Below are 26,131 nucleotides of genomic sequence, written 5' to 3'. Positions count from 1 at the left end.
AGGCCCGACTCTTTGTAACTTCATGGACTGCAGCAGGCCAGGCTTCCCCATCCATCACCAACTCCCAGAGCTTCCTCAAACTCATGTTCATCATGTTGGTGATGCCATCCAACCATCTTATCCTCTGTTGCCTGCTTCTCCTCCTGCCTTCAATCTTTCCCAGCATCAGGGTCTTTTCTAATGAGTCAGGTCTTCACATTAGGTGGCCAGAGTATTGGACTTCAGCTTCAGCATCAGTCCTTCCAATGAATATCCAGGACTGATTTCCTTTAGGATGGATTGGTTGGATCTCCTTGCAGTCCAAGGGACTCTCAGGAGTCTTCTCCAACACCACAGTTCAAAAGCATCAATTCTTCAGCGCTCAGCTTTATAGTCCAACTCTCACATCTATACATGACCACTGGAAAAACCATAGCTTTGACTAGCTGGACCTTTGTTGGAAAAGTATCGTCTCTGCTTTTTAATATGCAGTCTAGGTTGCTCATAGCTTTTCTTCCAAGGGGCAAGGCATCTTTTAATATCATGGCTGCAATCACCATCTGCAGTGACTCTGGAGCCCAAGAAAATAAAGTCTATCACTGTTTCCATTGTTTCCCCATCCATTTGCCATGAAGTGATGGGACCAGATGCTATGATCTTAGTTTTTTGAATGTTGAGTTTTAAGCCAGCTTTTTCACTCTCCTCTTTCATCATCAAGAGGTTTTTAGTTCTTCTTCACTATCTGCCATAAGGGTGATATCATCTCTGTATCTGAGGTTATTGATATTTCTTCCATCAATCTTAATTCCAGCTTGTGCTTTATCCAGCCTGGCATTTCGCATGATGTATAATTGTTAAATAAGCAGTCCCATTATGTCATGGAAAATAGATGGGGAAACAATGAAAACAGTGACAGACTTTATTTTGGGGGGATCCAAAATCACTGCAGATGGTGACTACAGCCATGAAATTAAAAGACACTTGCTCCTCAGAAGAAAAACTATGACCAACCTAGACAACATATTAAAAAGCAGAGACATTACTTTGGCAACAAAGGTCTGTCTAGTCAAAGCTATTATTTTTCTAGTAGTCATGTATGGATATGAGAGTTGGACTATAGAGAAGGCTGAGCACAGAAGAATTGATGCTTTTGAACTGTGGTGCTGGAGAAGATTCTTGAGAGTCACTTGGACTGCAAGGAGATCCAACAGTCCACCCTAAAGGAAATCAGTCCTGATATTCATTGGAAGGGCTGATGCTGAAGCTGAAGCTCCAATACTTCGACCACCTGATGTGGAGAACTGATTCACTGGAAAATACACCAGTACAGAGCCCTAGGAGATACTGACATTAACCAGAAGAGGCTGGTGGAGCCAATGAAAACGCAAGGAGATTAGTACTAAAAGAAGGAAGTTAATCTAGGGAACTGGCTAACAAAGGCATCACAGCAAAAAGGCAGAAATACTGTTCCCCTCCTCCTGTTCACTCAAAGTCACGTGAAAGCTGATGATCATGTCATGTGTGGAAACTCATTCTTTTTTATTCTTCACAATCCTTGTGTCATTTTGCCCAATATATAAACAGCAGTTGTGAACAAATATTCTTATAAGAAAATTAGAGTGCTGGACAATATGGACCACGTGGTTGTCTCTCCTCAATTCAACTAATTTAAAAAAATCATCAATATACAATGGAGTGGCAGGATTTGTACAGTGGTGGCAATCATATACAATAGTCAATGGTTTTGAGAACAATGACAGAAAATTTAACAACTTGCTGGTATGCTAAGAGAATGAGTGTCTTTTGTGCAATGAAAATGCAAATCTACTTCAAGCCAACTCACCTTCCTTCTCTCACCATTGAGTCCTCTCCACTGCTCAGATCTTTTTATGATATAGCTTAGCTCCTGATTGGAAATCTCCAAATCATATGGTATAAAAAACTTGCTTTCTTCACTGTGGATGCGCTGAAATGTGTCTAATATCCAAGAATCATTGTGCAATCTAAAAAAAAAATCATTTATCTGTTTTTTTCCCCAAATAATTGTTTGCTTTTTCCCAAAAAATGTTAAATAATTTTTTTCTTTTATAAATTTGTATGTATTTAATTCACTAGTCCCCCTTCTTTTTCAGAAATTATTTGTTTGTGATTTAATAATTTTCTCTGCTAAATATCATAATCCCACAACAATTTGGGGTTTTATAGTTGTCTCTAGAAGTTTACAATGTCTAAGTTATAGACTATTGAAAAATGAGAAATATTTAGTCACTAATTTGTATATGAGGGCCTAAATTAGTTCAAATCTGAAGGATTTGCCAAAGGAAATTTAAGCTGGGACTTACCTTTCCTCAGTAAGTTGGTTTTAGAGCCATGTCACCAGCTCAGTTAGCACAGAGATTTTGCTTTACGGTATGAATCCATAAATGGACAAATCTGGTGAAACGTCTAACCTGTTGAACTACTCATTTAATCCGTTCCCATTTTAAAAACCAACTCCAAGTATTCATTTAGAAAAGCACATTTCTCTTGTGATGTTGATAAAGTGACCGCATTAATATTTCATTGGTAACATTTAGCTGAATTATAAACATTAATTAAGCCAATACTTATAAAAGTTTTCCACAAATTACTTCTAAGTTCAGAGAAGAGAAAATGTGTATTCTATCCCTAATTTACCAACATATTTGTTTTAATATAATGTTTGTTTTTGTAAAAGTATAAGTAAAATTTAGGAATTCCCTGGCAGTCCAGTTGTTAGGACGCTTTGCTTCCACTACAGGGGGTATGAGTTCAATCCCTGGTCGGGGAGCTAAGATCTTGCATGTCGAGTGTGGCAAAAATTTTGGGGAAATATCATATTTAACCTGTGACTTAGCAGACACTTGGTACACCATGCTTCATGGAACCAGTTTAAGGACAAAATTGTACCACTAACATTCTGTAGGCCAGATCAAGAACCCCAATGCATCACAGTGTTAATAAACTACCCATAAGAGAAGTGAGTTTATACAAGATGCCGAGATATAAACTGGACTATCAAGCTAGTTAAGGATCACATGGAAATTGTTTCTATACAAACTGGAGAATTTTAAATATTTTCTTTCAATGGTTAGAAAATTATCTTGTGCTCTAAATGCACTTGATAATAAAATTTAAACATATTGCTTTCCTATTATAATGGTTATAATACATACATTGTGTTATTTAGCCTTACTTTAATCCTGTTATTTACATATTAACATATTAAAATCAAAAAAGTTGATCTGACTGTTTTTAAGTAGCAGAGAGAGAAATTAAATTCAGCACTAACTCCAGAGTTCATTATATTCCATCATCTGACTCCTCAGTAAAAATAACTGCATCTATCTTGATTGTTTCCAAATAGCATAATAGATGTTTTGACTCTTCCTGTCAAATATGATACCTGTGTTTTCCCACCTCCCCAACTATTTTTCATTCATCACAGAGTGGAAATACAGTCAGCCTTCTGTATCTGCAGACTCTACATCTACATATTCAACAAATCAGGGATTGGAAAAATTTTGAAAAAAATTCCAGAAAATTCCCAAAAGCAAAACTTGAATTTGTAGTACACAAGTAACGACTTATGTAGCATTTACATAGTATTAGGTATTATAAATAATCTAGAGATAATTCCAAGCACAGTTGACCCTTGAGCAACATGGGTTTGAATTGTTCAGATCTGCTTACACAGGGATCTTTTTCAATGCGTTTTCAGTCATCCTTCCGATCTTTTTGCATCCATGACTTCAGCCTGTGATGTATCACAAAGGCAATACACACTCTGCATTCTGTAGTTCGTTGAACCCTGGGAGGTGGAATCCCAGGATATGGAGGGCTGACTATAGGGCTTGAGCATCTTTTTTTGTTTGTTTTGTTTGGGGATTTTTTTGGTTTTTTTTAACTTCGGCCATATAGTGGCATGTGGTATCTTAGCTCCTCAAACAGGGATCAAACCCATGCTCTCTGAACTGGAAGCATAGAGTCTTAACCACTGGATGAGCAGGGAAGTCTGGGACTTGAACATCTTATCCACAGGTGTTCTGGAACCAGTCCTCCATGGATACTGAGAAATGACTGTAAAAGCAAAATTCCTCCCCCCCGGCGTCTCTGATGGTCCATATGGCTTGGTGCCATCTTGAAATGCAACTGCTGTTCTTCCCATGCTTGGAGATTCTAGGTCGGCCATTTGAATGATTTGCTAGTTGTCTTGTTAAACAAGAACTAGTCTTTACCATTCTCTTAAGCTTGTTTAATGTAACATTCATCTTTTTCTTTTAATGGTGGTAAGATTTAATGCAGTTAAATTACTGTCAATTTGCTGCTATAAACATTTTCTATATGAAGATTTTAAGTGCAGGATTATCAACAATGCAATTAACTTTGAATTAATTAGGAATCACAGTCCTATTCCTGCTGGCTTCTGTTCCTTTTGCCCAGGAAATGACTGTCTCCTTTTTATATCTCCTTCATTCTGTGTGAAAGAATGATTGTAAAAAACATCCAAGCCAGGATCTACAGGATGGTATACAAATGCTTTAACAGAGAACAGGATGACGCACTGGAATATGGAAAGCTGTTGTTGATGTTGTTCAGTCGCCCAGTCACGTCTGACTCTTTGCAACCCCATGGACCGCAGCACACCAGGCCTTCCCATTCCTTTACCACCTCCCGAAGTTTGCCAAGGTCCATGTCATTGCAATGGTGATACCACCCAGCCGTCTCGTCCTCTGATGCCCTCTTCTCTTTCTGCCCTCAATTTTTCCCAGCATCAGGGACTTTTCCTATGAGTCAGCTGTTTGTGGCAGGTGACCAAAATACTGGAACCTCGGCTTCCACGTGGAAACTACGTGAAGTTTGTGTGTTAGTCGCTCAATCGTATCCAACTCTTTGTGACCCCATGTACTGAAGGCCGCCAGGCTCCTCTGTCCATGGAATTCTCTAGACGAGAATACTGGAGTGGGTTGCCATTTTCTTCTCCAGGGGATCTTCCTGATCCAAAGATCAAACCCAGGTCTCTTGCGTTGCAGGTGGGTTCTTTACAATCTGAGCCACCAGGGAAGCCCCTGGTTTAATCACATTTAATTAAAAAAATTTTTTTTGCCACTTTGAGTGTCATTTCCCAGTGAAAACTTCACTATGAGTTAATAATGAATCAACTTACCAACCTTTATTAGTTTTGAAAAGCATATTTCTCAGCTCTATGGACTTCCCTGGTGGCTCAGATGGTAAAGAATCTGCCTGCAATGCAGGTGACCTGGGTTTGATTTTTGGGGGGTTTGTTTTTAATATCATAAAAATTTATGATATTGAGAGTCCCTTGGACTGCAAGGAGATCCAACCAGTCCATTCTGAAGGAGATCAGCCCTGGGAAGGACTGATGCTGAAGCTGAAACTCCAATACTTTGGCCACCTCATGCGAAGAGTTGATTCATTGGAAAAGACTCTGATGCTGGGAGGGATTGGGGGCAGGAGGAGAAGGGGACAACAGAGGATGAGATGGCTGGATGGCATCATCAACTCGATGGACGTGAGCCTGAGTGAACTCCGGGAGTTGGTGAAGGACAGGGAGGCCTGGCGTGCTGCGATTCATGGGGTCGCAGAGTCGGACACGACTGAGCGACTAATCTGATCTGATCTGATTGAAATATACATCATTACATGATGATGGTTGAAATTTTTAATTTTTTTAGCAATATAACTGTTCAGTATGCCTAAAAATTTTACATTTTAAAATTATTTCTTCAAAAGGTAATTAAAGTAGAAACTACATTCTACCTGTTCATAAAGCCTTAGGCATTATTGTTTATAGAAGCAGGTCACATATTATGCCAGAGGTTCTGGTGATGGACAATGAGACAAAGTAATTTACGAAGTCCTCTGCCCTGTGTCCTACCTTTGCAGCAATTCACTGTTGGTGAGTGGCAGAAGCTATTATGTTCGGTTCACATCCGAATGTGGGTCATTCATAGAAACCTAGCATGTGACATTTCTTTTAAAGCTAAAAAGGACACGTGTGAACATTTAGTTAACATAGTATTTTAAGGGTCATGAAAAGGATGGAATCTATAACGTTAAATAACTCTAATTCAAAAAACATGTATAAAAATGAAGAAGAATCAAATACGATTGCTTATTTCTAACTCCAGAACTTACAAAGGAGTTTAGCAGCATGGGTCTTTACATGTGGTAGTCAACGTGCTTGGATATAAGTTGGAAAAGTACCTTATCTGCTGGCATAAGTACTTTAGACTGTGGCGGGTTCAGATCCGTACAGACATCATGTAAACAGTCAAGCTTCTTACAGAGTGACAAGCACGTGCTTGCCAAAATTCATTCATTCATTTTTTAAATATTTAAATTTTTTTTCTAAAATCCACATATTCATTAGCAGAATTGTTGAACACTTTAGATGAGGTGTATGACACTGATGAGGAGGTTAGATGGCATCACTGAGTCAAAGCACAGGAATCTGAGCAAACTCCAGGATATAGTGGACAGAGGAGACTGGTGTGCTGCGGTCCACGGGGTCCCAAAGTCAGACACAACTTAGCAACTGAACAACAAGTGGCACTGAAGCGTTGATATGTATGGAGAAAGTTTTTATTGTCTTTCCGGAAACCCCTCAGTAGTCACCATTCTGTTTGCTGTTTTTGCTGATTAGCCAGCAAGTTGCGTCCAACTTTTTGCGACCCCATGGACTGTAGCCTGCCAGGCTCCTCTGCCCATGGGATTCCCCAGGCAAAAGTACTGGAGTAGGTGGCATTTCTTTCTCCATAGGATCTTCCTGACCTAGGGACTGAACCTGGGTCTCCCAAATTGCAGGCAGATTCTTTACCACCGAGCTACCAGGGAAGCTCACCATCCTGTTAATAGTAATTAAAATCCAAATGGCTTTGGTACGAAATTGCACTAAATAGAGAAAGGGGAAATACAAGGAAAGGATAAAGAAGAAAAATAAAACAAAGAAGATAAAGTAATTTTAGTAAAAGGAAAAAGAAGTTCAGAAAACAAAAATGTGCACACAATTGAAAATAGTCAAGACTGACTAACTCCCTCCCCACAAATCCGCATTTCCAGAGGCTGTCCTACCGTGGGTTTTGAGTTGTTAAGTGAATATTTTTCAACATGTATGTAGGTTCATGTCTGTAAGTGGACAATCATCTTCCTCATTCATTCCTTGATCATGCATTTAATCGGTCAGCAAATATCCACATATCCCTATCAAAAGCCGGGAGAAGGAAATGGCAACCCACTCCAGTGTTCTTGCCTGGAGAATCCCAGGGACAGAGGAGCTTGGCGGGCTGCTGTCTATGGGGTCGCACAGAGTCGGACACGACTGAAGCAACTTAACAGCAGCAGCGGCAGCTATCAAATGCCAAGAACCTACAACTAGGAAGAGAGGGCATAGGGAAGATTCCTAGAAAGGGATGGATGAAAAGGAGCCCTCATGACAGAGCAATGGGGAGACACAGAGCATTAAGGGCATATATGTGGGGAAGGCATGGCCCCGGTCAAGAGACCTTATATATGCAAAAACAATAGGAAGCCATTAGGGCAACAGCAACAGATGATAAAGCATCTGCCTGCCAATGCAGGAGACCCAGGTTCAATCCCTGGGTCAGGAAGATCCCCTGGAGAAGGAAATGGCAACCCACTCCAGTATTCTTGCCTATAGAATTCCATGGACAAAGCAGTCATATATATGACTATATATATATAGTCAAAAATTATCTGGCTACAGTGAGACCAGACTAACAATTTAAGAGAGATGAAATTATTTAGCTATATATTAATTAGATAATATTCAGAACTTTTCCCTCAACATGGCAAATACTAGTTTGCTTTAATAAGGAAAATTGTAAAGAAGATTAATTCAGAAGTGGAAAATCTTTGATTATCTTATACATATTCCCTAGACAATGAATATGCTCATAATACTCTCATCAAAATCCGTCTTTAAATTATTTCAATCCAAATTAATTTTACTAAGTAATAAATGACAGCAGCTAAACTTATAAGGCTGTTTGGGACTATTAAGACAATGATTAAGAAGACATCAGCACCCCAAAAACTAATTAACTCAAGTACCAGTCTTTGAGATTTGTGTACCACTTCCAGGAATATGTAAGCTTAAACAAACCTAACCGACATTTAAAGTGTGGTTTCTCATTCTCTGCATATTATTAAAAAAAGATGAATGCAGCCTATAGATCTTTTGGATTATTCAGATAAAGAATTTAGAGTTATAAGATTTGTATAAAATCAAGAGAAGCTTTTTTTGAAAGGGTTATGAGGAATGCTGCAGAGCCAAATAAGCAGTAAACACTCTGAGAGATACAGGTGGTCTTCAAAGTTTCTCCTTGAGTCAATGCCTATAGATGGCCATCTATAAAAGTTTGGTAAACAGGTAAAATTTTGAAAAGAAATTCTAGAAAAGAGAAACTCTATTATATCTGAAACATAAGCTGGTGAATTAAAATTACTTAAAAGAAAAGCCCGTAAGATAAAATGGCAAAACAGTTAATATTTAAAGATAGTGCAAACAAAGAACAGACAAGAAAAATTTTAAAAAACAATGCTGTATTTAGATCTTGACACTAGCCACAGCAAATGAATTCTACATGGCTTATGATTAGGATTTCATTGAAAATAATGTCTAAATAAAAATAGAAGCAAACACTTGTAAAATCTCTAATGGGGATATATTTTTGATTAAGAGCTATTTAAATAAGTCATAAGAATGATCAAAGACTTGACTGTATATAAATTATGAATATTTATGTTTTAAAAATTAAAAATTCATTTAAAAGGTAATTATCAAATGGGGAAAATATCTGTTAAAGTATGACACAAGAGTTAATACTGCTATTATGTATTAAACTCACGTGACTTAGTAATAAAAACTTAGAAAAAAAGGGAAAAGGACACTTGAAAGGCATTTCACAAAAGAGAAAATATAAATGGGTCATAAACATATTGAGAATATTTAGTAACTGGAAAATGCATGCATGTTTAGAAAAGGATGAGATTCTGCTTCTTCTGTGAGATTACAAAAGGTTAATGCATGATATGAACATAATTTGGTGTTTCCCCACGCACAGTTGTGAAAGCATAAATCTATACAACTTCCCTAGAAAACAATTTCAAATTAGTTACAGGATGTCTTAGAAACATCAGCTCTGAACCAGAATGTCTAGGACTCTACTCAAACAGTAATTGAAAATGAGGGCAAGATCTTGAGTCTTAAGATGTTCACCAGAATTATTTATAAGATGCACAAAAATGAAAAATAATTCTATCATCCAGGAATAAAGTAGTATTTAAATATTTTATACTGCATATATGCTATAAAATATTGTATAGACATTACATGCTCATGAAGTAAAGAATATGAAAATATCATGTAACATTAAGTTTAAATCAATATATACATATAAGAAAAAATATCATGTGGGATCATTTATATATAGAATCTAAAAAAATGATACAAATAAGAAATTATTTACAAAACAGAAAGAGACTCACAGACACAAAAAACTAACTTATGGTTACCAAAACAGAGAGCAGGAGGTGTATGGAGAAGATAAATTGGAAGTTTGGGATTAACAGATACACACAACTATATACAAAATAGATAAAAAAGAAAAAAACAAGGGCCTACTGTATAGCCCAGGGAACTATACTCAATATATTGTAATAATGTATAATGGAAAATAATCTGAAAAATAATATGTATATATATGTATAACTGAATCTTCTTGTTATACACTTGAAATTAACACAACATTGTAAATTAACTATACTGCAGTTTAAAAGAAACCAAAACAAATGAAAAATTGACATATAGAGTTATCCTGAGTATAATTTCAACTTTGTAAAAACAAACATACACAGGAAAAGATGGAAATGAATTGTCAAAAGATGAATAATGTTAGTACTTAACAAATTACTAGTGTTTTAAAGTTATTTTTTTATTCTTTTCTATAGTTTCAATTTCATAACTATACGACATATATGCTACCTATAATAACAAAAATCATTAAAAAGATCGATACTTCTATTACAACTACAAAATCCAAAGTAATTACACCCAGTTCAAGAACCTCCTTGCACAGAGGCAAAGAACCAGCATCCCAGTCAACTCTTCTCCTAGAGCTCCAGAAAGTGAGGATTTTTCTAGCAGAAAATCTTCAGCAAGAAATCACTCAGGCTCTTGGCAAAATGAAATCCAGTCAGCCCAACTCCATATGGTCCAAGCTGGAGCTTACACAGCCAGTCCCCATACTGGGGAACTTCTGGTGCCCAGAGCTAGACCAAATGCCCTCTCAGCAGCCTGCACCACAGCCCTGAGCTCCTTTGCACGTCTTTGATGCCAACTGGGTTATCACATGTTTTGACAGCATTGATCCAAAAGCTCAGAAGAGTTAGGAGTATTGCTTTAAAATCTGCCTTAGCAATGCACACTTCAGTCAACATGTACAGATCCATATTGGCATTATTCCCTGAGATGAGTTTCCTGAGTTTGGAGTCTCTTTGCCTACATCCTTATTTTCCTTCTAGCTAAATTATATGAAGACTTCAAAAATCACTCAAATGTTCTATTTCAACTAAAGTGTTTGGCTACTGTCCTTGCCATGTCCAGACTTGGGCAGGTTCCTTTCCTCCATGTTCCCAGAGACTCCTGTGTTGACCTCTTCCTGCTGCTGCTGCTGCTGCTGCTAAGTTGCTTCAGTCGTGTCCGACTCTGTGCCATCCCATAGACCGCAACCCACCAGGCTCCCCCATCCCTGGGATTCTCCAGGCAAGAACACTGGAGTGGGTTGCCATTTCCTTCTCCAATGCATGAAAGTAAAAAGTGAAAGTGAAGTCGCTCAGTCGTGTCCAACTCTTAGTGACCCCATGGACTACAGCCTACCAGGCTCCTGCATCCATGGGATTTTCCAGGCAAGAGTACTGGAGTGGGGTGCCATTGCCTTCTCCGTGACCTCTTCCTGGCACTTTTTAAAAAATTGTTTAAAACACTTAACATGAAATCTATCCTCTTAGTAATTTTTTAAGTGCATGGCATAGTATTTTTTGCTAGAGGCAAAATATTACCCAGCAGATCTCTAGAACTTAATCATATTGCATAACTGAACCTTTCTATCTATTGAATAGCCACTTCCTAGTTTCCCTTTCCTCGGCCTTTGAAAGCCATCATTCTATTCTGCTTCTGTGACTTGGACTGTTTTAGATATCTCATGTAAGTGGAATCATGCAGTACTTGTCCTTCAATGATAGCTTATTTCACTTAGTATAATGTCCTCAAAATTCATCATTGTTGTCACATAATACAGGACTCCCTTCTTCTTTAAGGCTGAACGACATTCCATTGTAAGTATCAGTTCAGTTCAGTTCAGTTCAGTCGCTCAGTAGTGTCCAACTCTTTGTGACCCCATGAATCCCAGCACGCCAGGCCTCCCTGTCCATCACAAACTCCTGGAGTTCACTCAGACTTAAGTTCATCGAGTCAGTGATGCCATCCAGCCATCTCATCCTCTGTCATCCCCTTCTCCTCCTGCCCTCAATCCCTCCCAGCATCAGAGTCTTTTCCAGTGAGTCAGCTCTTCACATGAGGTGACCAAAGTACTGGAGTTTCAGCTTCAGCATCATTCCCTCCAAAGAAATCCCAGGGCTGATCTCCTTCAGAATGGACTGGTTGGATCTCCTTGCAGTCCAAGGGACTCGCAAGAATCTTCTCCAACACCACACTTCAAAAGCATCAATTCTTCAGTGCTCAGCCTTCTTCACAGTCCAATTCTCACATCCATACATGACCACAGGAAAAACCATAGCCTTGACTAGATGGACCTTTGTTGGCAAAGTAATGTCTCTGCTTTTGAATATGCTATCTAGGTTGGTCATAACTTTCCTTCCAAGGAGTAAGCGTCTTTTAATTTCATGGCTGCAATCACTATCTGCAGTGATTTTGGAGCCCCCAAAAATAAAGTCTGACACTGTCTCCACTGTTTCCCCATCTATTTCCCATGAAGTGATGGGACCAGATGCCATGATCTTCGTTTTCTGAATGTTGAGCTTTAAACCAACTTTTTCACTCTCCACTTTCATCAAGAGGCTTTTTCCTCTTCACTTTCTGCCATAAGAGTGGTGTCATCTGCATATCTGAGGTTATTGATATTTCCCTGGCAATCTTGATTCCAGCTTGTGTTTCTTCCAGTCCAAGAGTTTCTCATGATGTACTCTGCATATAAGTTAAATAAGCAGGGTGACAATATACAGCCTTGACGTACTCCTTTTCCTATTTGGAACCAGTCTGTTGTTCCATGTCCGGTTCTAACTGTTGCTTCCTGACCTGCATACAGATTTCTCAAGAGGCAGGTCAGGTGGTCTGGTATTCCCATCTCTTGAAGACTTTTCCACAGTTTATTGTGATCCACACAGTCAAAGGTTTGGCATAGTCAATAAAGCAGAAATAGATGTTTTTCTGGAACTCCCTTGCTTTTTTGATGATCCAGCGGATGTTGGCAATTTGATCTCTGGGTCTTCTGCCTTTTCTAAAACCAGCTTGAATATCAGGAAGTTCACGGTTCACGTATTGCTAAAGCCTGGCTTGGAGAATTTTGAGCATGACTTTACTAGCATGTGAGATGAGTGCAATTGTGCAGTAGTTTGAGCATTCTTTGGCATTGCCTTTCTTTGGGATTGGAATGAAAACTGACCTTTTCCAGTCCTGTGGCCACTGCTGAGTTTTCCAAATTTGCTGGCATATTGAGTGAAGCACTTTCACAGCATCATCTTTCGGGATTTGAAATAGCTCAACTGGAATTCCATCACCTCCACTAGCTTTGTTCGTAGTGATGCTTTCTAAGGCCCACTCGACTTCACATTCCAGGATGTCTGGCTCTAGGTCAGTGATCACACCATTGTGATTATCTGGGCCGTGAAGATCTTTTTTGTACAGTTCTTCTGTGTATTCTTGCCACCTCTTCTTAATATCTTCTGCTTCTGTTAGGTCCATACCATTTCCGTCCTTTATCGAGCCCATCTTTGCATGAAATGTTCCCTTGGTATCTCTAATTTTCTTGAAGAGATCTCTAGTCTTTCCCATTCTGTTGTTTTCCTCTATTTCTTTGCATTGGTCACTGAGGAAGGCTTTCCTATCTCTCCTTGCTATTCTTTGGAACTCTGCATTCAGATGCTTATATTTTTCCTTTTCTCCTTTGCTTTTCACTTCTCTTCTTTTCACAGCTATTTGTAAGGCCTCCCCAGACAGTCATTTTGCTTTTCTGCATTTCTTTTCCATGGGCATAGTCTTGATCCCTGTCTCCTGTACAATGTCACGAACCTCATTCCATAGTTCATCAGGCACTCTATCTATCAGATCTAGGCCCTTAAATCTATTTCTCACTTCCACTGTATAATCATAAGGGATTTGATTTAGGTCATACCTGAATGCTCTAGTGATTTTCCCTACTTTCTTCAATTTAAGTATAAATTTGGTAATAAGGAGTTCATGATCTGAGCCACAGTCAGCTCCCGGTCTTGTTTTTGTTGACTATATACAGCTTCTCCATCTTTGGCTGCAAAGAACATAATCAATTTGATTTCAGTGTTGACCGTCTGGTGATGTCCATGTGTAGAGTGTTCTCTTGTGTTGTTGAAAAAGGGTGTTTGCTATGACCAGTGCATTTTCTTGGCAAAACTGTATTAGTTTTTGCTTCATTCCGTATTCCAAGGCCAAATTTGCCTGTTACTCCAGGTGTTTCTTGACTTTTTACTTTTGCATTCCAGTCCCCTATAATGAAAAGGACATCTTTTTTCGGTGTTAGTTCTAAAAGGTCTTGTAGGTCTTCATAGAACCATTCAACTTCAGCTTCTTCAGCGTTACTGGTTGGGGCACAGACTTGGATTACTGTGATATTGAATGGTTTGCCTTGGAAATGAACAGAGATCATTCTGTCGTTTTTGAGATTGCATCCAAGTACTGCATTTTGGACTCTTTTGTTGACCATGATGGCCACTCCATTTCTTCTGAGGGATTCCTGCCTGCAGTAGTACATATAATAGTCATCTGAGTTAAATTCTCCCATTCCAGTCCATTTCAGTTCGCTGATTCCTAGAATGTCAACATTCACTCTTGCCATCTCTTGTTTGACCACTTCCAATTTGCCTTGATTCATGGACCTGACATTCCAGGTTCCTATGCAATATTGCTCTTTACAGCATCAGACCTTGCTTCTATCACCAGTCACATCCACAGCTGGGTATTCTTTTTGCTTTGGCTCTATCCCTTGTAAGTATATACCATATTTTTTCCCATTCATCTGCTAATGGACATTTAGCTTGTTTCTACAGCTTAGTTAGGAGTTAGTGTTAGTCACTCAGTCACGTCTGGCTCTTTGTGACCCCGTGGACTGTAGCCCACCAGGCTCCTGTGTCCATGGAATTCTCCAGGCAAGACTACTGGAGTGGGTAGCCATTCCCTTCTCTAGGGATCAAACTTGAGTCTCCTGCATTGCAGGCAGACAATTTACCATCAGTACCATCAGGGAAGCTTGGCTATTGTGAATAGTGCTCCGATGAACATGGGGGTGCTAATTTCTCTTTAAGGTCCTGATTTTAATATTTTTGAATAAATCTCCAGAACTGGAATTGTTGGATTATATTATAGAACCACAGTATTTATAAAAGTATGGTACTGCATAAACACAGACACACAGAGCAATAGAACGAACTAGAGAGCCCAGAAATAAGTCCATGCATATAGTCAACTGATCTTTAACAAAAGTACCAAGAGTACACAATGGGGAAAGGGTGGTCTTTTCAGTAAATGCTGTTGGGAAAACTGGATATCTACATGCAAAAGAGTAAGATTTGGTGTTTATATTAAACCACTCACAAAAATCAACTCAAAATAGGTGAAGTACAAATATAAGACTTGAAACTGTAAGATGTATACCAAAAAATGTAGGAGGAGAGTTTCATGGCATCAGTTTTGGAAATAATTTCAAAACTTTTAAAAAGCACAGCAACAAAAGTAAAATTGGACAAGCGTGACTGTAACAAAACCAAAAGCTTCTGCCAGCAAAGGAAGCCATGGGCAGAGTGAAATCTTCCAGCACTTTTGTACAGCCTTGTATTTGGACACTTCTTGTTTTTCTCCACCCACGTATTTCGCTTGCTAAGTTAACAACCTGTCAGGTCTACCTCTATGATATTCAGGCTCAACGTTGAAAGATGGTTCTTCTTGTGGTGATTTTGTCAGGGGTGGTGAGAGAGGGAAGAAAGTGAGTTGGAAGAGTGAAGAAAAGAGAAATTTAGACAAGTCTTCCAGAACATTTTCCAGACTGCCATTGTGTATCATGGGATTGCTCCTCGTTTCTTCTTGGTCCTTGGTTTGAAGAAACAAGTATAATGATTCACAGTAAAATTAGTTCTTCCTATAAAGGAGAAAACATTCCCCAAAGCTCAAATAATTTCTTGGCTGGTCTTCTACACACAAGAAAGAGATCTCTACCTTAGTGTGGAGACGTGCACCTACCCTCTTTTCTTTATCCATATTCCCACAGCCTCAACATATAACAAGACTGGAGGCTGAACACTCTGAAGAACAGGATTGGAACACCTTACCTGAGACAATAGACATATAAAATCAAAGACGAAATGATGAACAGTAGGACATAAAGTAGCACCGTGAGCATCACACCAAGAATTCCAGATTGCATGGTTCTTTCAAACATCCAGTACAGTTTTGCCGCATCAGCTACTGGAGTCTCCTCCCTCTGTGTAAGTCGCTGACAAAAGAAGATACAAATGAAAAAATAATAATAATAATAAGGAGAAAACAGTGATCATCAAGTTAGATAATATAAGTATGCAAAAACCATCTGATAGTATAATTTGTTTTTAAATTAAATGTTCAAGGTACACAAGCTGGTCGTATCTTCAGTTGCAGGAAGGAAAAGGAAAAGACCCAGCTTGCATGGTTGGCTTACCAGGGTTTTCTCATTTTCTCTATAAGCATTTAAATGAGTGTACTCTACATGTAATTCATAAAGTAAAAGCCATGTTTTATTTATGTACTATTAACTTCTGATTTAATGAGCATAAGATATGAAGAAATTAAATACCATGGTAGAAAGATTCTTTTCTTTCTGAAGCAGATTTGAAAGAAATTTAATTTGTGCTGTGTGTAAAATAGATGGCTATTTTAAAAACTTATAAAAAAAAGTTATCAGGCTATTTAATGCAAGCTTGTAAACAAAAGTTTACATTTGGTCAATTTAATAGCATCTTTATTTTAAACAGGGGAAAATATATTCTTATATTCTTATAGAATATATTTGGGTTAGAAATAAATACAAGACAAAGAGGTCTTTAAAAGTGAATATAAAACTCTGTGTGCCTAAGATGTTGTCATATGACTTCTTTGACCTTTGAGTTTTATAAAACATGAATGTTCTTTAATTATGACTCTCATGATCTCAAGTGGAAGTCATATGCCATATAAATGTAAATAAGGTATTTTTTTCCCGATGTAAGTGAGAAGGACGTCTTTCTCTACTTTTTAAAAAATATTTATTAAACTGACCATTATATAAATATGAATCCTTCTGCAATGCAGAAGATGTGGATTTGGTGCCTGGGTCGGGAATATCCCCTGGAAGAGGGCAAGGCAACCCACTCCAGCATTCTTGCCTGGGAAATCCCATGGACAGAGGAGCCTGGCGGGCTACACTCCATGGGGTCACAAGACAGTCAGACACGACCATAGCGACTAAACAGCAGGGGCACGTTTAAAACGAATCCATAGTTCACATGTAGAGAAAAAACCAGGAGCCTGGAGAGGTTAACTTGTATTTTTCTTACATCAAAATATCTGGCACTGATGTTCCAACTCTCAACTACTGCTTCTTCCACCACCACTCCAGAACTTATTTCTACGTGCTGTTCTGGGATTTACAGAAGTAAATGGATTTCCCTTGCAAAATGTAAGCCTGTTGCTAGGACTTTGGGCAGCAGATCTGAGAAGACATCTCCCTTGCCTTGGCTGTTCGCTAGGCTGGCTTTCCCTTGCTCAGGGTTCCAGGCTGCTCTCACAAGACTAGAGCCCTTGAGGTTCTAAGCCCACTAATGGCTTCTTCGGCCTTGTGTGAGAATGCAGACTTCTTATCTCTGAGAGGAAGGAACCCTGTTTACAACCTGCAGATAAGTGTGATTGGTGACTCTGTGAGATGTAACTTTAACATCATTAAAATGAACTAAAAGCAGTGTGCTTCGAGCTTGCTCATGTACCTAGTGTCCAGTCTCCGTGTAAAGGATTAGAGGTACAATCATGTGCCAGCGAGAGTTTTTTGGTACTTAGAAGAGTTGCTTTCAGGTTCTAGCCTGTGTCTAGCCTGTCTGAAGTCTCAGTACCATGGACCGCCTTGATGACAGGTCAGAAGAGAGAGCCTGATCAGTTAGAGGGACTTCCCAGGTGGCTCAGAGGGTAAAAAATCCCACCTGTAATGCAGGAGACCTGGGTTCAATCCTTGGGTTGGGAAGTTTCCCTGGAGAAGGGAGTGGCAGCCCTCTCCACTATTCTTGCCTGGGGAATTCCGTGGACAGAGGAGTCTGGTGGGCTACAGTTAGAAGTGGTTGTGTTTTCCATCCCATCCTAAGTCTTTTCACCCCTTTGATTAGCCTCATTCACATTCTGAGTGGATTGGCTGGGACCAACTAGATTTTGTCCACGTTCCTATTTCTTGTGGACTCCAGGTTAGTAAGGAGACTTGCCACCAAGGATTACTGAGCAGGAGGGGCAGAGAAGGATGCTATCTACCTTCCAGTAGGACCGTCGCCCCTGGTATCTCCCAGCTCCTCCTGGGACCTCGTGTGTCTACTGAGAAGGTGAGGAGCCACCTCGTGTGTCTACTGAGAAGGTGAGGTGGTCCTATTGCAACATCACATAGGAAGCCATCTGGGAGGATGAGCAGCTGCCCTTTATGATTTGAGATCTCACAGCCCTCCTGGAACGGCTTTCCTGTTCCAACCAGATCCCCTAGAGAGAGCACCAGATGAATAGTCCACTATACCAAAGGCAGCTGACAAAACATGCTCTGTTAATTTACCCTGGGGCCTCTGATGTCATCTACAGGAAAGTAGGCTCCAGCAGGGCCATCTCAGAACCAGTACAGAGGTCTGTGACCTGATGGAAGCTGACTTGGATTCTAGCAGATGAATGTAACACTCGTGTGTGTGTGTGTGTGTGTGTGTGTGTGTGTGTGTGTGTTCAGTCACTAAGTCACATCCAACTCTTCTGCAACCCACAGACTGTAACCTGGCAGGCTCCTCTGTCCATGGGATTTCCCAGGCAAGAATACTGGAGTGTGTAGCCATTTTCTACTCCAGGGGATCCTCCAACACAGGGATCGAACACATGTCTCTTTCATTGTCAGATGGATTTTCTACTACTGAGCCACCCGGGAAGCCATTATTGGCAGTTCAGTTCAGTTCAGTCACTCAGTCATGTCTGACTCTTTGTGACCCATGGACTGCAGCACACCAGGCTTCCCTGCCCATCACCACCAACTCAGGGAGCTTGCTCAAACTCATGTCCATTGAGTCAGTGATGCCATTCAACCATCTCATCCTCTGCCGCCCCCTTCTCCTCCTGCCTTCAGTCTTTCCCAGCATCAGGGTCTTTTCCAATGAGTCAGTTCTTCACATCAGGCGGCCAAAGTATTGGAGCTTCAGCTTCAGCATCACTGCTTCCAATGAATATTCAGGACTGATTTCCTTTAGGATTGACTGGTTTGATTATTGGCAAAGTCTATTTCAAACACAATTAACAAGCAGGGTCCATCAAAAATCCCCTTGCTATGATCTGGTGGTGGTGGTGGTTTGGTCACTAAGTCGTGTCCGACTCTTTCAAGGGCATGGAATGTAGCCTGCCAGACTTCTCTGGCCATAGAATCCTCCAGGCAAGAATACTGGAGTGGGTTTCCATTTCCTTCTCCAAGCTATGATCTGCTGGACACAATGAATAGAGTCGAAACATATATATACCAGTTGGAAAACCATCTTCTTAAAAGGAGAAATAGAGTAGTTAAGGAATATTATTACATGAATTAAGATAATTTTATGAATGAATATTTGATTTAGAATCATTATTAGCATGTTTTATACATATTCATATTGTAGTATATCATTGTTAATTATGAAATCCTAAACTATATATTTTAGAGTGAAAATGCACTGTTTTGTCATTTCATATAACATCACAAATGTCAAATGCCTGTGGAGAAATTATTTAAATTATTTATTATTTAGAAATCTTTAAAAAGCTCTTCTTCTTGAATATATCTATTACTACAGAGTATTAAATCAAAAGGAAATAAATAACCTAACTGAGTAAAGGAACTACTGTACAATTACTTTTTACAAAGTTTGGCTGTGAAAATCCTTTGTATTAAAAAAAAATTACCAAAAAGGTTACAAAAGAAACCTTCTTTGTAATAATTTTGAAAATGCACCAGTTAGTTTGGATTTGATCTCCACTATTTTCTGTTTTTTGCAAGTGTTTAAACACAACTACAATAGCTAAAACTACACTTAAAATGATTGCATTAGACATCCACAAATTTTTATTATGAGAAGAAAATGAATAACTTAAATTTAAGATGCATATTGAATTAAGCATGATTATCAAAGCTTCCCGTGTCAACTGATTTGTGCACTAACATTACATTCTATGTCAAGGACTCGTATCCCGATTATTTTACTTGACTTACCCCCAGGACAGTATCCACAGTGAATACTGCCAGTGGGTCCAGAACTGCCCATAGTCCCATGGTGATGATTAACTTTGACAGGACGTCAGGGCAGAAGGCAAACAGTAGCTGACAGCCCCATCTGACCAGAACCAAGGAAAGGACCACTGTGTTCAGCATGAAAGGCCCCAGCACAACGACAAGCATCTCTTCTGCGATGTGAAGGGAAGACGTTGGGTAGCAGAGCTCCACCGTGAGGGGGGAGAAACGAAATCTGCAGGAAAACAAAGGAGCGACACCCGTGCAAAGGAGAAGAATTCCGTAAAACGCTAAGTAAACAAAACACTTGGCAGAACAATGTGTTTTTATTTTAATGCAGAAATTGTGACACTTAACAGCATATCAAAGTTAAGTGTTAGAAGTCTTTCATCTTTTCCTTAGAATCTCAACAGCTCACTTTCAAGGAAATGGCAAATTCTACCTTGTTCATTGTTCTTTAAATTTCATATGCTGTCATAAAAAGGATACCATTTTAATCCACTGAGAAGAGCGTTCTTTAGACTAAAAACCAGCCAGCAGGTCGACATACTGACTAGAAGGCTATCTGAAATCAAAGTATATCAGTGGACTTAGTAACGACTCAGTCAATGGCACCCCACTCCAGTACTCTTGCCTGGAAAATCCCATGGACAGAGGAGCCTGGTAGGCTGCAGTCCATGGGGTCGCTAAGAGTCAGACACGACTGAGCGACTTCACTTTCACTTTTCACTTTCACGCATTGGAGAAGGAAATGGCAACCCACTCCAGTGCTCTTGCCTGGAGAATCCCAGGGACGGGGGAGCCTGGTGGGCTGCCATCTATGGGGTCGCACAGAGTCGGACTTAGCAGCAGTAGCAGTAGCAGCAGCCTCTAACAGAAATCAGAAATACAAATAAATCTCATAATTCTCTGCAAGTTTCAGGTCGCTGAACGGTTTTGCTTACGATTCTCTGGCTAGACCCCTACATACAACAACGACACTGCTGACCCCAGAAACATCTAAAGGGACAGCTTCACGCAACCTAGGATCTAAAGCTTGCATCCAAGGGGAGCCGGTAATTCAAGAAGCCTTCATCCAGACTTTGGCGCCCTCCTTCCAAGCCAAGTGAGCCATCCTTGACTCTCATTTTTCCCTCCACTGTGTTTCAGCCTCATAGAGCTGCTCTTCTGTAGTTAATCCTGTTTGTGTATCCTGCTTATCAGCTCTCTGCTAAAAAGAGTTCTTCGTTTTATCCTTTCCTTGACCTTTGCTTTGAAGGAAACTATTGTGCTTTGTTCTTAGGCCACTGTGAGTATCAAATAAAATAAGATGTATACATTTCTTTATCAGAGGACCTAACAGAAAAAACAGAAAAATTCTCACTGTTGCTGAGGCTATTGTCATGCCCCATAACTATAACATGACATGTATGCTTCAAGCCTGTGGAACTAGGCAATAATACAAAATACCCAGTGTTTAGGTCCTTTGATTCTTCTTCTTTTATTTTTTCAATTGGAGTATAATTACTTTCCAATGTTATGTCAGTTTCTGCCATACAACAGTGTGAATCAGTTGTACCTATACGTCTACCCCTTCTCTCTTGAGCTTAGATCCTCTGTTGCTTAAGAAATTAGATAAATTGAGCCACCAAGATATCTGTGCAGTCTCATTTCACTAACAACGAATAAAGACAGAGCTGCCTTTCCTATTGAAACAGTAACAGAGCAAATAGTATAAAGTAAACATCCCAAGCACATAATATTTATTTTTCCTACTTTAGAAACTCTCTCTCTCACACACACACACACACACACACAAAAGGGAGGCAGGGGGAAGGAAGGAGGGAATAAAGGAATACAAGACCTATTTCATTCTCCCATGAAGATACAATTATTCAGTATATTTAAACTTTCATATGCTATAATATATACAGAAGTTTGTGATTTAATTCCAAAAGATGACCAATAACTGTATATGTATATGTATAACACAAATCATCATTATTTTTCAAAGTGTCTTAAATAGTTTGCAATCCTCTTAATTGAAAATATACACACATCTTTGTTTTTATCTGTACCATCTACATTTGAGAAAATTTTACTTGTACTGACATCTATCTGTCTATCTACAGTGTCTCTGAAATCATGTTTATGGAGAGATAACCTTTACAGTATCATCTTTTTCCAGAGGATAATGGCCCAGAAAGCTGCCTGGACCTGAGTTTGGTAATTGTTTAGATTTAATCATTTTGCAGAAGAAGCAATCTTTGCTTCTCTGAGGATAGATGATAAATCATACTTATATTACTTCTAATATACCCTCAGCCTAAGTCTCACTCTGATAAAATCAAAATAGGATAAAATATTGTTGCTAAATTCCCTTTTGGATTCTACTCAGATATTAGAACATATTTGAATCTGCTAAATTTTAAATAAATATTGATGCACCAGTTATATATTTGTATACATAGGCCCAAAATGAGAATCTAACTGTAATAGACATTCCTGCTCTTAAAGACATTTTTGTCTTTTCAACTTATACCTGCATTGTAGGTCTTAAGGTAAGTGGGTGAGAGAGGAGTTTTGTACTCTCATTGGCCTCTCAAGACGAAAATGCATGCCTTTGACTTTCGGGGAAGCACTCACTTTGTAACAGGAGTTGAAATGGCCTGGAGGAAAAACCACTGGCTGAGATAATGCAGGTAGAGCCTCAGGAACCAGAGAGAAGCCATCAGCAGGATGATGTACCAGAAGCCCTGGCTTTGCCATTGAGCGAACTCAAGTTCGGAAGACACTGACACCAGCACAAAACAGAGATGCTTGAAGAATTCTCCAGATGCGGCGTTAGCGGCGGCTGAGGAACGACTACAAACAAAGAAACGGTAGGTAAGTCCTGGGCTTAACTGCAACCCAAAATAAGAGGTTTTGAGAATGGTAAGGAAGACACAGTGAAAGTAAATTTGAATGAAAGTATTTCTTAGCCACCTGGGACTCAAACTAGTCACAGTCCTTCCCACTACAGTGGATTACTAAAGGGGAACATACAGGTACACGGGTATCAGGAATCCCCTGGTGTTCCAGCCGTTAGGAATCTGAGCTGTCACTGCCAAGGACCCAGTTCAATTCCTGGTTGGGGAACTAAGATCCCACAAAACACAAAATCATGGATGTGGAAATGCCAATCAAAACCACAATGATATATCTCCTCACACCTGTTGTTAACACGATGGCTACTATCAGAAAAAAAAAAAGACAAAATAATATGTTGATGAGAATTTGAAAAAAATGGAACTCTTAAACACTGTTGGTGGGAATATAAAACCATATGCTGCTGCTAAGTTGCTTCAGTCGTGTCCGACTCTGTGCGACCCCATGACTGCAGCCTACCAGGCTTCTCCGTCCATGGCATTCTCCAGGCAAGAACACTGGAGTGGGTTGCCATTTCCTTCTCCAATGCATGAAAGTGGAAAGTGAAAGTGAAGTTGCTCAGTCGTGTCTGACTCTTAGTGACCCCATGGACTGCAGCCTACCAGGCTCCTCCATCCATGGGATTTTCCAAGCAACAGTACTGGAGTGGGGTGCCATTGCCTTCTCCCATAAAACCATATAATCAGTATGAAAAACAGTAAAACAGATCTTCAAAAAATTAAAAAAGCACAATTACAGTATGATCCAGCAATACTCCTGGGTGTTTATCCAAAAGAATTCAAAGCAAGATCCCAAAAAGATGTTTGCACACCTATGTTCATAGCAGCATTACTCACAATAGCCAAAAAGTGGGGGAAGCCTAGCTGTCAATCAAGTGGAATAATTATTAGCCTTAAAAAGAAAGGAAATTCTGCTACATGCTACAACAGGGATGAACCTTGAAAGTATTATGCTAAGTGAAATAAGCCTGTTACCAAAAGAAAAGTACTGTATGATCCTACCTATGTGAGATGCCTAGAGTAGTCAAATTCATAGACAGAAGGCAGAATGCCCGTTGCCAGGGTCCAGGGGAGAGACAGAGGGAAGTCCTTTCATGGTATAGAGTTTCAGTTTTGCAAGATGAAAAACCTGTAGAGATGGGTTACCCGACCACGTGAATACACTTACAACTGAACTGCACGCTCAAAATGGTTAAGATGATGCATTATAGGTTATGTGTGTGTTGCAATTAAATTATGTAAAGAAATATGAAAATAAATCACTGTAAACAATAAACTAATTTTGTAAAAAAAAAAATCTTTAAAATTTATACCATAGTCCTGCTTACCTCACCTACTCATAATGATCCCTCTCTATTAACGTTACATTTAATTATTGGCATATAACTGGTTCAAAGTTAACTATCTCATTTTGAAAATTGACGTGAATGACTCGAATACCACTAAAAACACATGAATGAGAATTTGAAACTTAAGAGCTCTTGCATTCTTTAATACGATACTGACACTTTCTGTTGAAACGAAACATGAAAGAGTTAGATACGGTGATTCTGATTAAGCTCTGGTTTCCTCTCTCTGTGTGGCGTCGACAGCAGGAGATGTTTTCAAATTTTTTTTAAAGTATCGTTTGCAAAAAAAAAAAAAAAAACAAGGAAGGGTTGGGAGTTGGAAAAGAAAGAGTCCTCACTGCGTATGGATACTGTGTTTCTTTGGGGGTGATGTTCTAAAGTGAACGGGGATGATGGCTGTAGTAGTGTGAATATCCTAAAAACTGTAAATTGCACACTTTAAATAGGGGGATGGTATGGTGTATGAATTGGGCTTCCCAGGTGGCTCAGTGGCAAAGAATCCACCTGCCAATGCACGAGACACGAGACCTCTTAGAATTATTAGGAATATTTCTAATCCTAGAATTATTCTAGGACAATTCCGCAAATTCCTAAACCAAAATTAGTCCTGATTATAAACACATTACAAAGAAGCTGGTTCCGTGGTACGTAGTTCAGGGGTTTAGTAACTAACTAACCACAGCCATTCGAGGCATTGTGGGAACATTAAGAGAAATGGAATTCATAGACAGATTCCAAAGATTTTATATACAAAAGTTCATCTCTCTCTGAAGACTATCAAATAAATGGCAATTGTACCACCAAAAGAAGATAAGTCATAGAAGTAAGTCTTTGGGAGGTAAAAAGAAGAAAAACTAAAAACGGTCAGTGAAAGAAAATCCATTATTCCCTTTAAAATTCCAATCCATGACTTTAACCTTCTGGTCTGCACGGGACTAATAAAGTGCTGAAGTTGACATTGGCAGTTTATTATTGTTCTCGGGTGTCTTTTTCCATGAAGGTGGAGGGCATCGTCTCACTGAAAGCTATGTGCCATCTTGTACTGAGTGTGCTTTTCAGTTACTCAAATGAGTAACAAACAGGAAACAGGCCCCCAAGAGGCTCTGGTTTACTACTGGCAAAATTGTCAGGAGAATGACTCTCTTATAGAAGGGTTCCAGAGCACATTTACCATCATGCGAAATGAAACCCAGGACTTGCTACCCTGCTGAAGGAAAATATTCTGTGCATGATCTCCTCTTCAGTTAATTATTCTGTCACTGTTTTGCCTCTTCAAAGAGAAGAGAAAATCAAACACAGATTTGACATTGTGTTGTTTGCAAAAAACTGGAAAATCTCAAATGATGCAAAACGGAAAAGACAGTAGCTTCTTTGACCTTTGGAAATTTCCACTGTTTTTTTCTATTTATTGACGTGAAATGACTAAGTAGTTTAAATATTTATGCCCAGAACTCACTATCAAGTCATACTTTTACCATTAGTTTCGCCAATAAAGGGTTTCCCAGCCACATTCTGATACACATATTCATTTATAGGATATTTGATTTAGGATAAATAATACCAAAATTTCATTGCATACCATTTATATCTAATTCATAATATTCAATTTTCTTATACATAGTCAACACAACTAAGTATTTGTTCCTGTTTGTTTGCCTAACAATAGTAATTATACCATCTGGACTTAAAGGATTGGGAAAACCTTGGCATCAGAGTTTAAAAAATTGGACACTGCAAAGATAGAAATTAATAAAAGAATCAGTAGATGCTAGATGATGCCAAATGAAAGGGTGCGTCCAAAAGCTCATTAACGGAACAAAACTAGTCAACCATATCCTCATAAACAATTCTTGGATGACAAAGTCTACGTGAGTGCTTGTCTCCTAACGGTTTTGAACTCACACCTGAAATACAAGTGCGCACTAATACAGAACTTCATCCACAATGCTCCCTGCATATATTGTTCTTAAAGTAGATTTCATTCAAAAGACAATTGTGCATCCATGTTTCCAAATTGCCTGGAAAGAAAGTCCCTTTTTCATTCTTGTATGCACGCGAGGCACGCTGCGATACAGCGTGT

At 39.2% G+C, this 26,131-nt stretch overlaps 1 protein-coding gene across 1 annotated transcript in view; it reads right to left on the bottom strand.

Annotated features, from left to right (window-relative positions):
• Positions 1-26,131, bottom strand: part of OFCC1 (orofacial cleft 1 candidate 1) — a 238,717-nt gene that overhangs the window by 67,036 nt on the left and 145,550 nt on the right. The window contains exons 13-16 of the mRNA XM_027524513.1: positions 22,422-22,640; positions 19,779-20,031; positions 15,634-15,797; positions 1,823-1,982 (exon numbers count right to left, since the gene is read on the bottom strand). Of these exons, the coding sequence (XP_027380314.1) occupies positions 1,823-1,982; positions 15,634-15,797; positions 19,779-20,031; positions 22,422-22,640 (796 nt within the window). The remainder of the gene's footprint in view (positions 1-1,822; positions 1,983-15,633; positions 15,798-19,778; positions 20,032-22,421; positions 22,641-26,131) is intronic.

This window comes from Bos indicus x Bos taurus, chromosome 23 (genome assembly GCF_003369695.1).
Source record: "Bos indicus x Bos taurus breed Angus x Brahman F1 hybrid chromosome 23, Bos_hybrid_MaternalHap_v2.0, whole genome shotgun sequence".
Lineage (NCBI taxonomy): Eukaryota > Metazoa > Chordata > Mammalia > Artiodactyla > Bovidae > Bos > Bos indicus x Bos taurus.
Note: the sequence above shows the minus strand (reverse complement) of the source record. Positions and strands in the feature narration are given on the sequence as shown.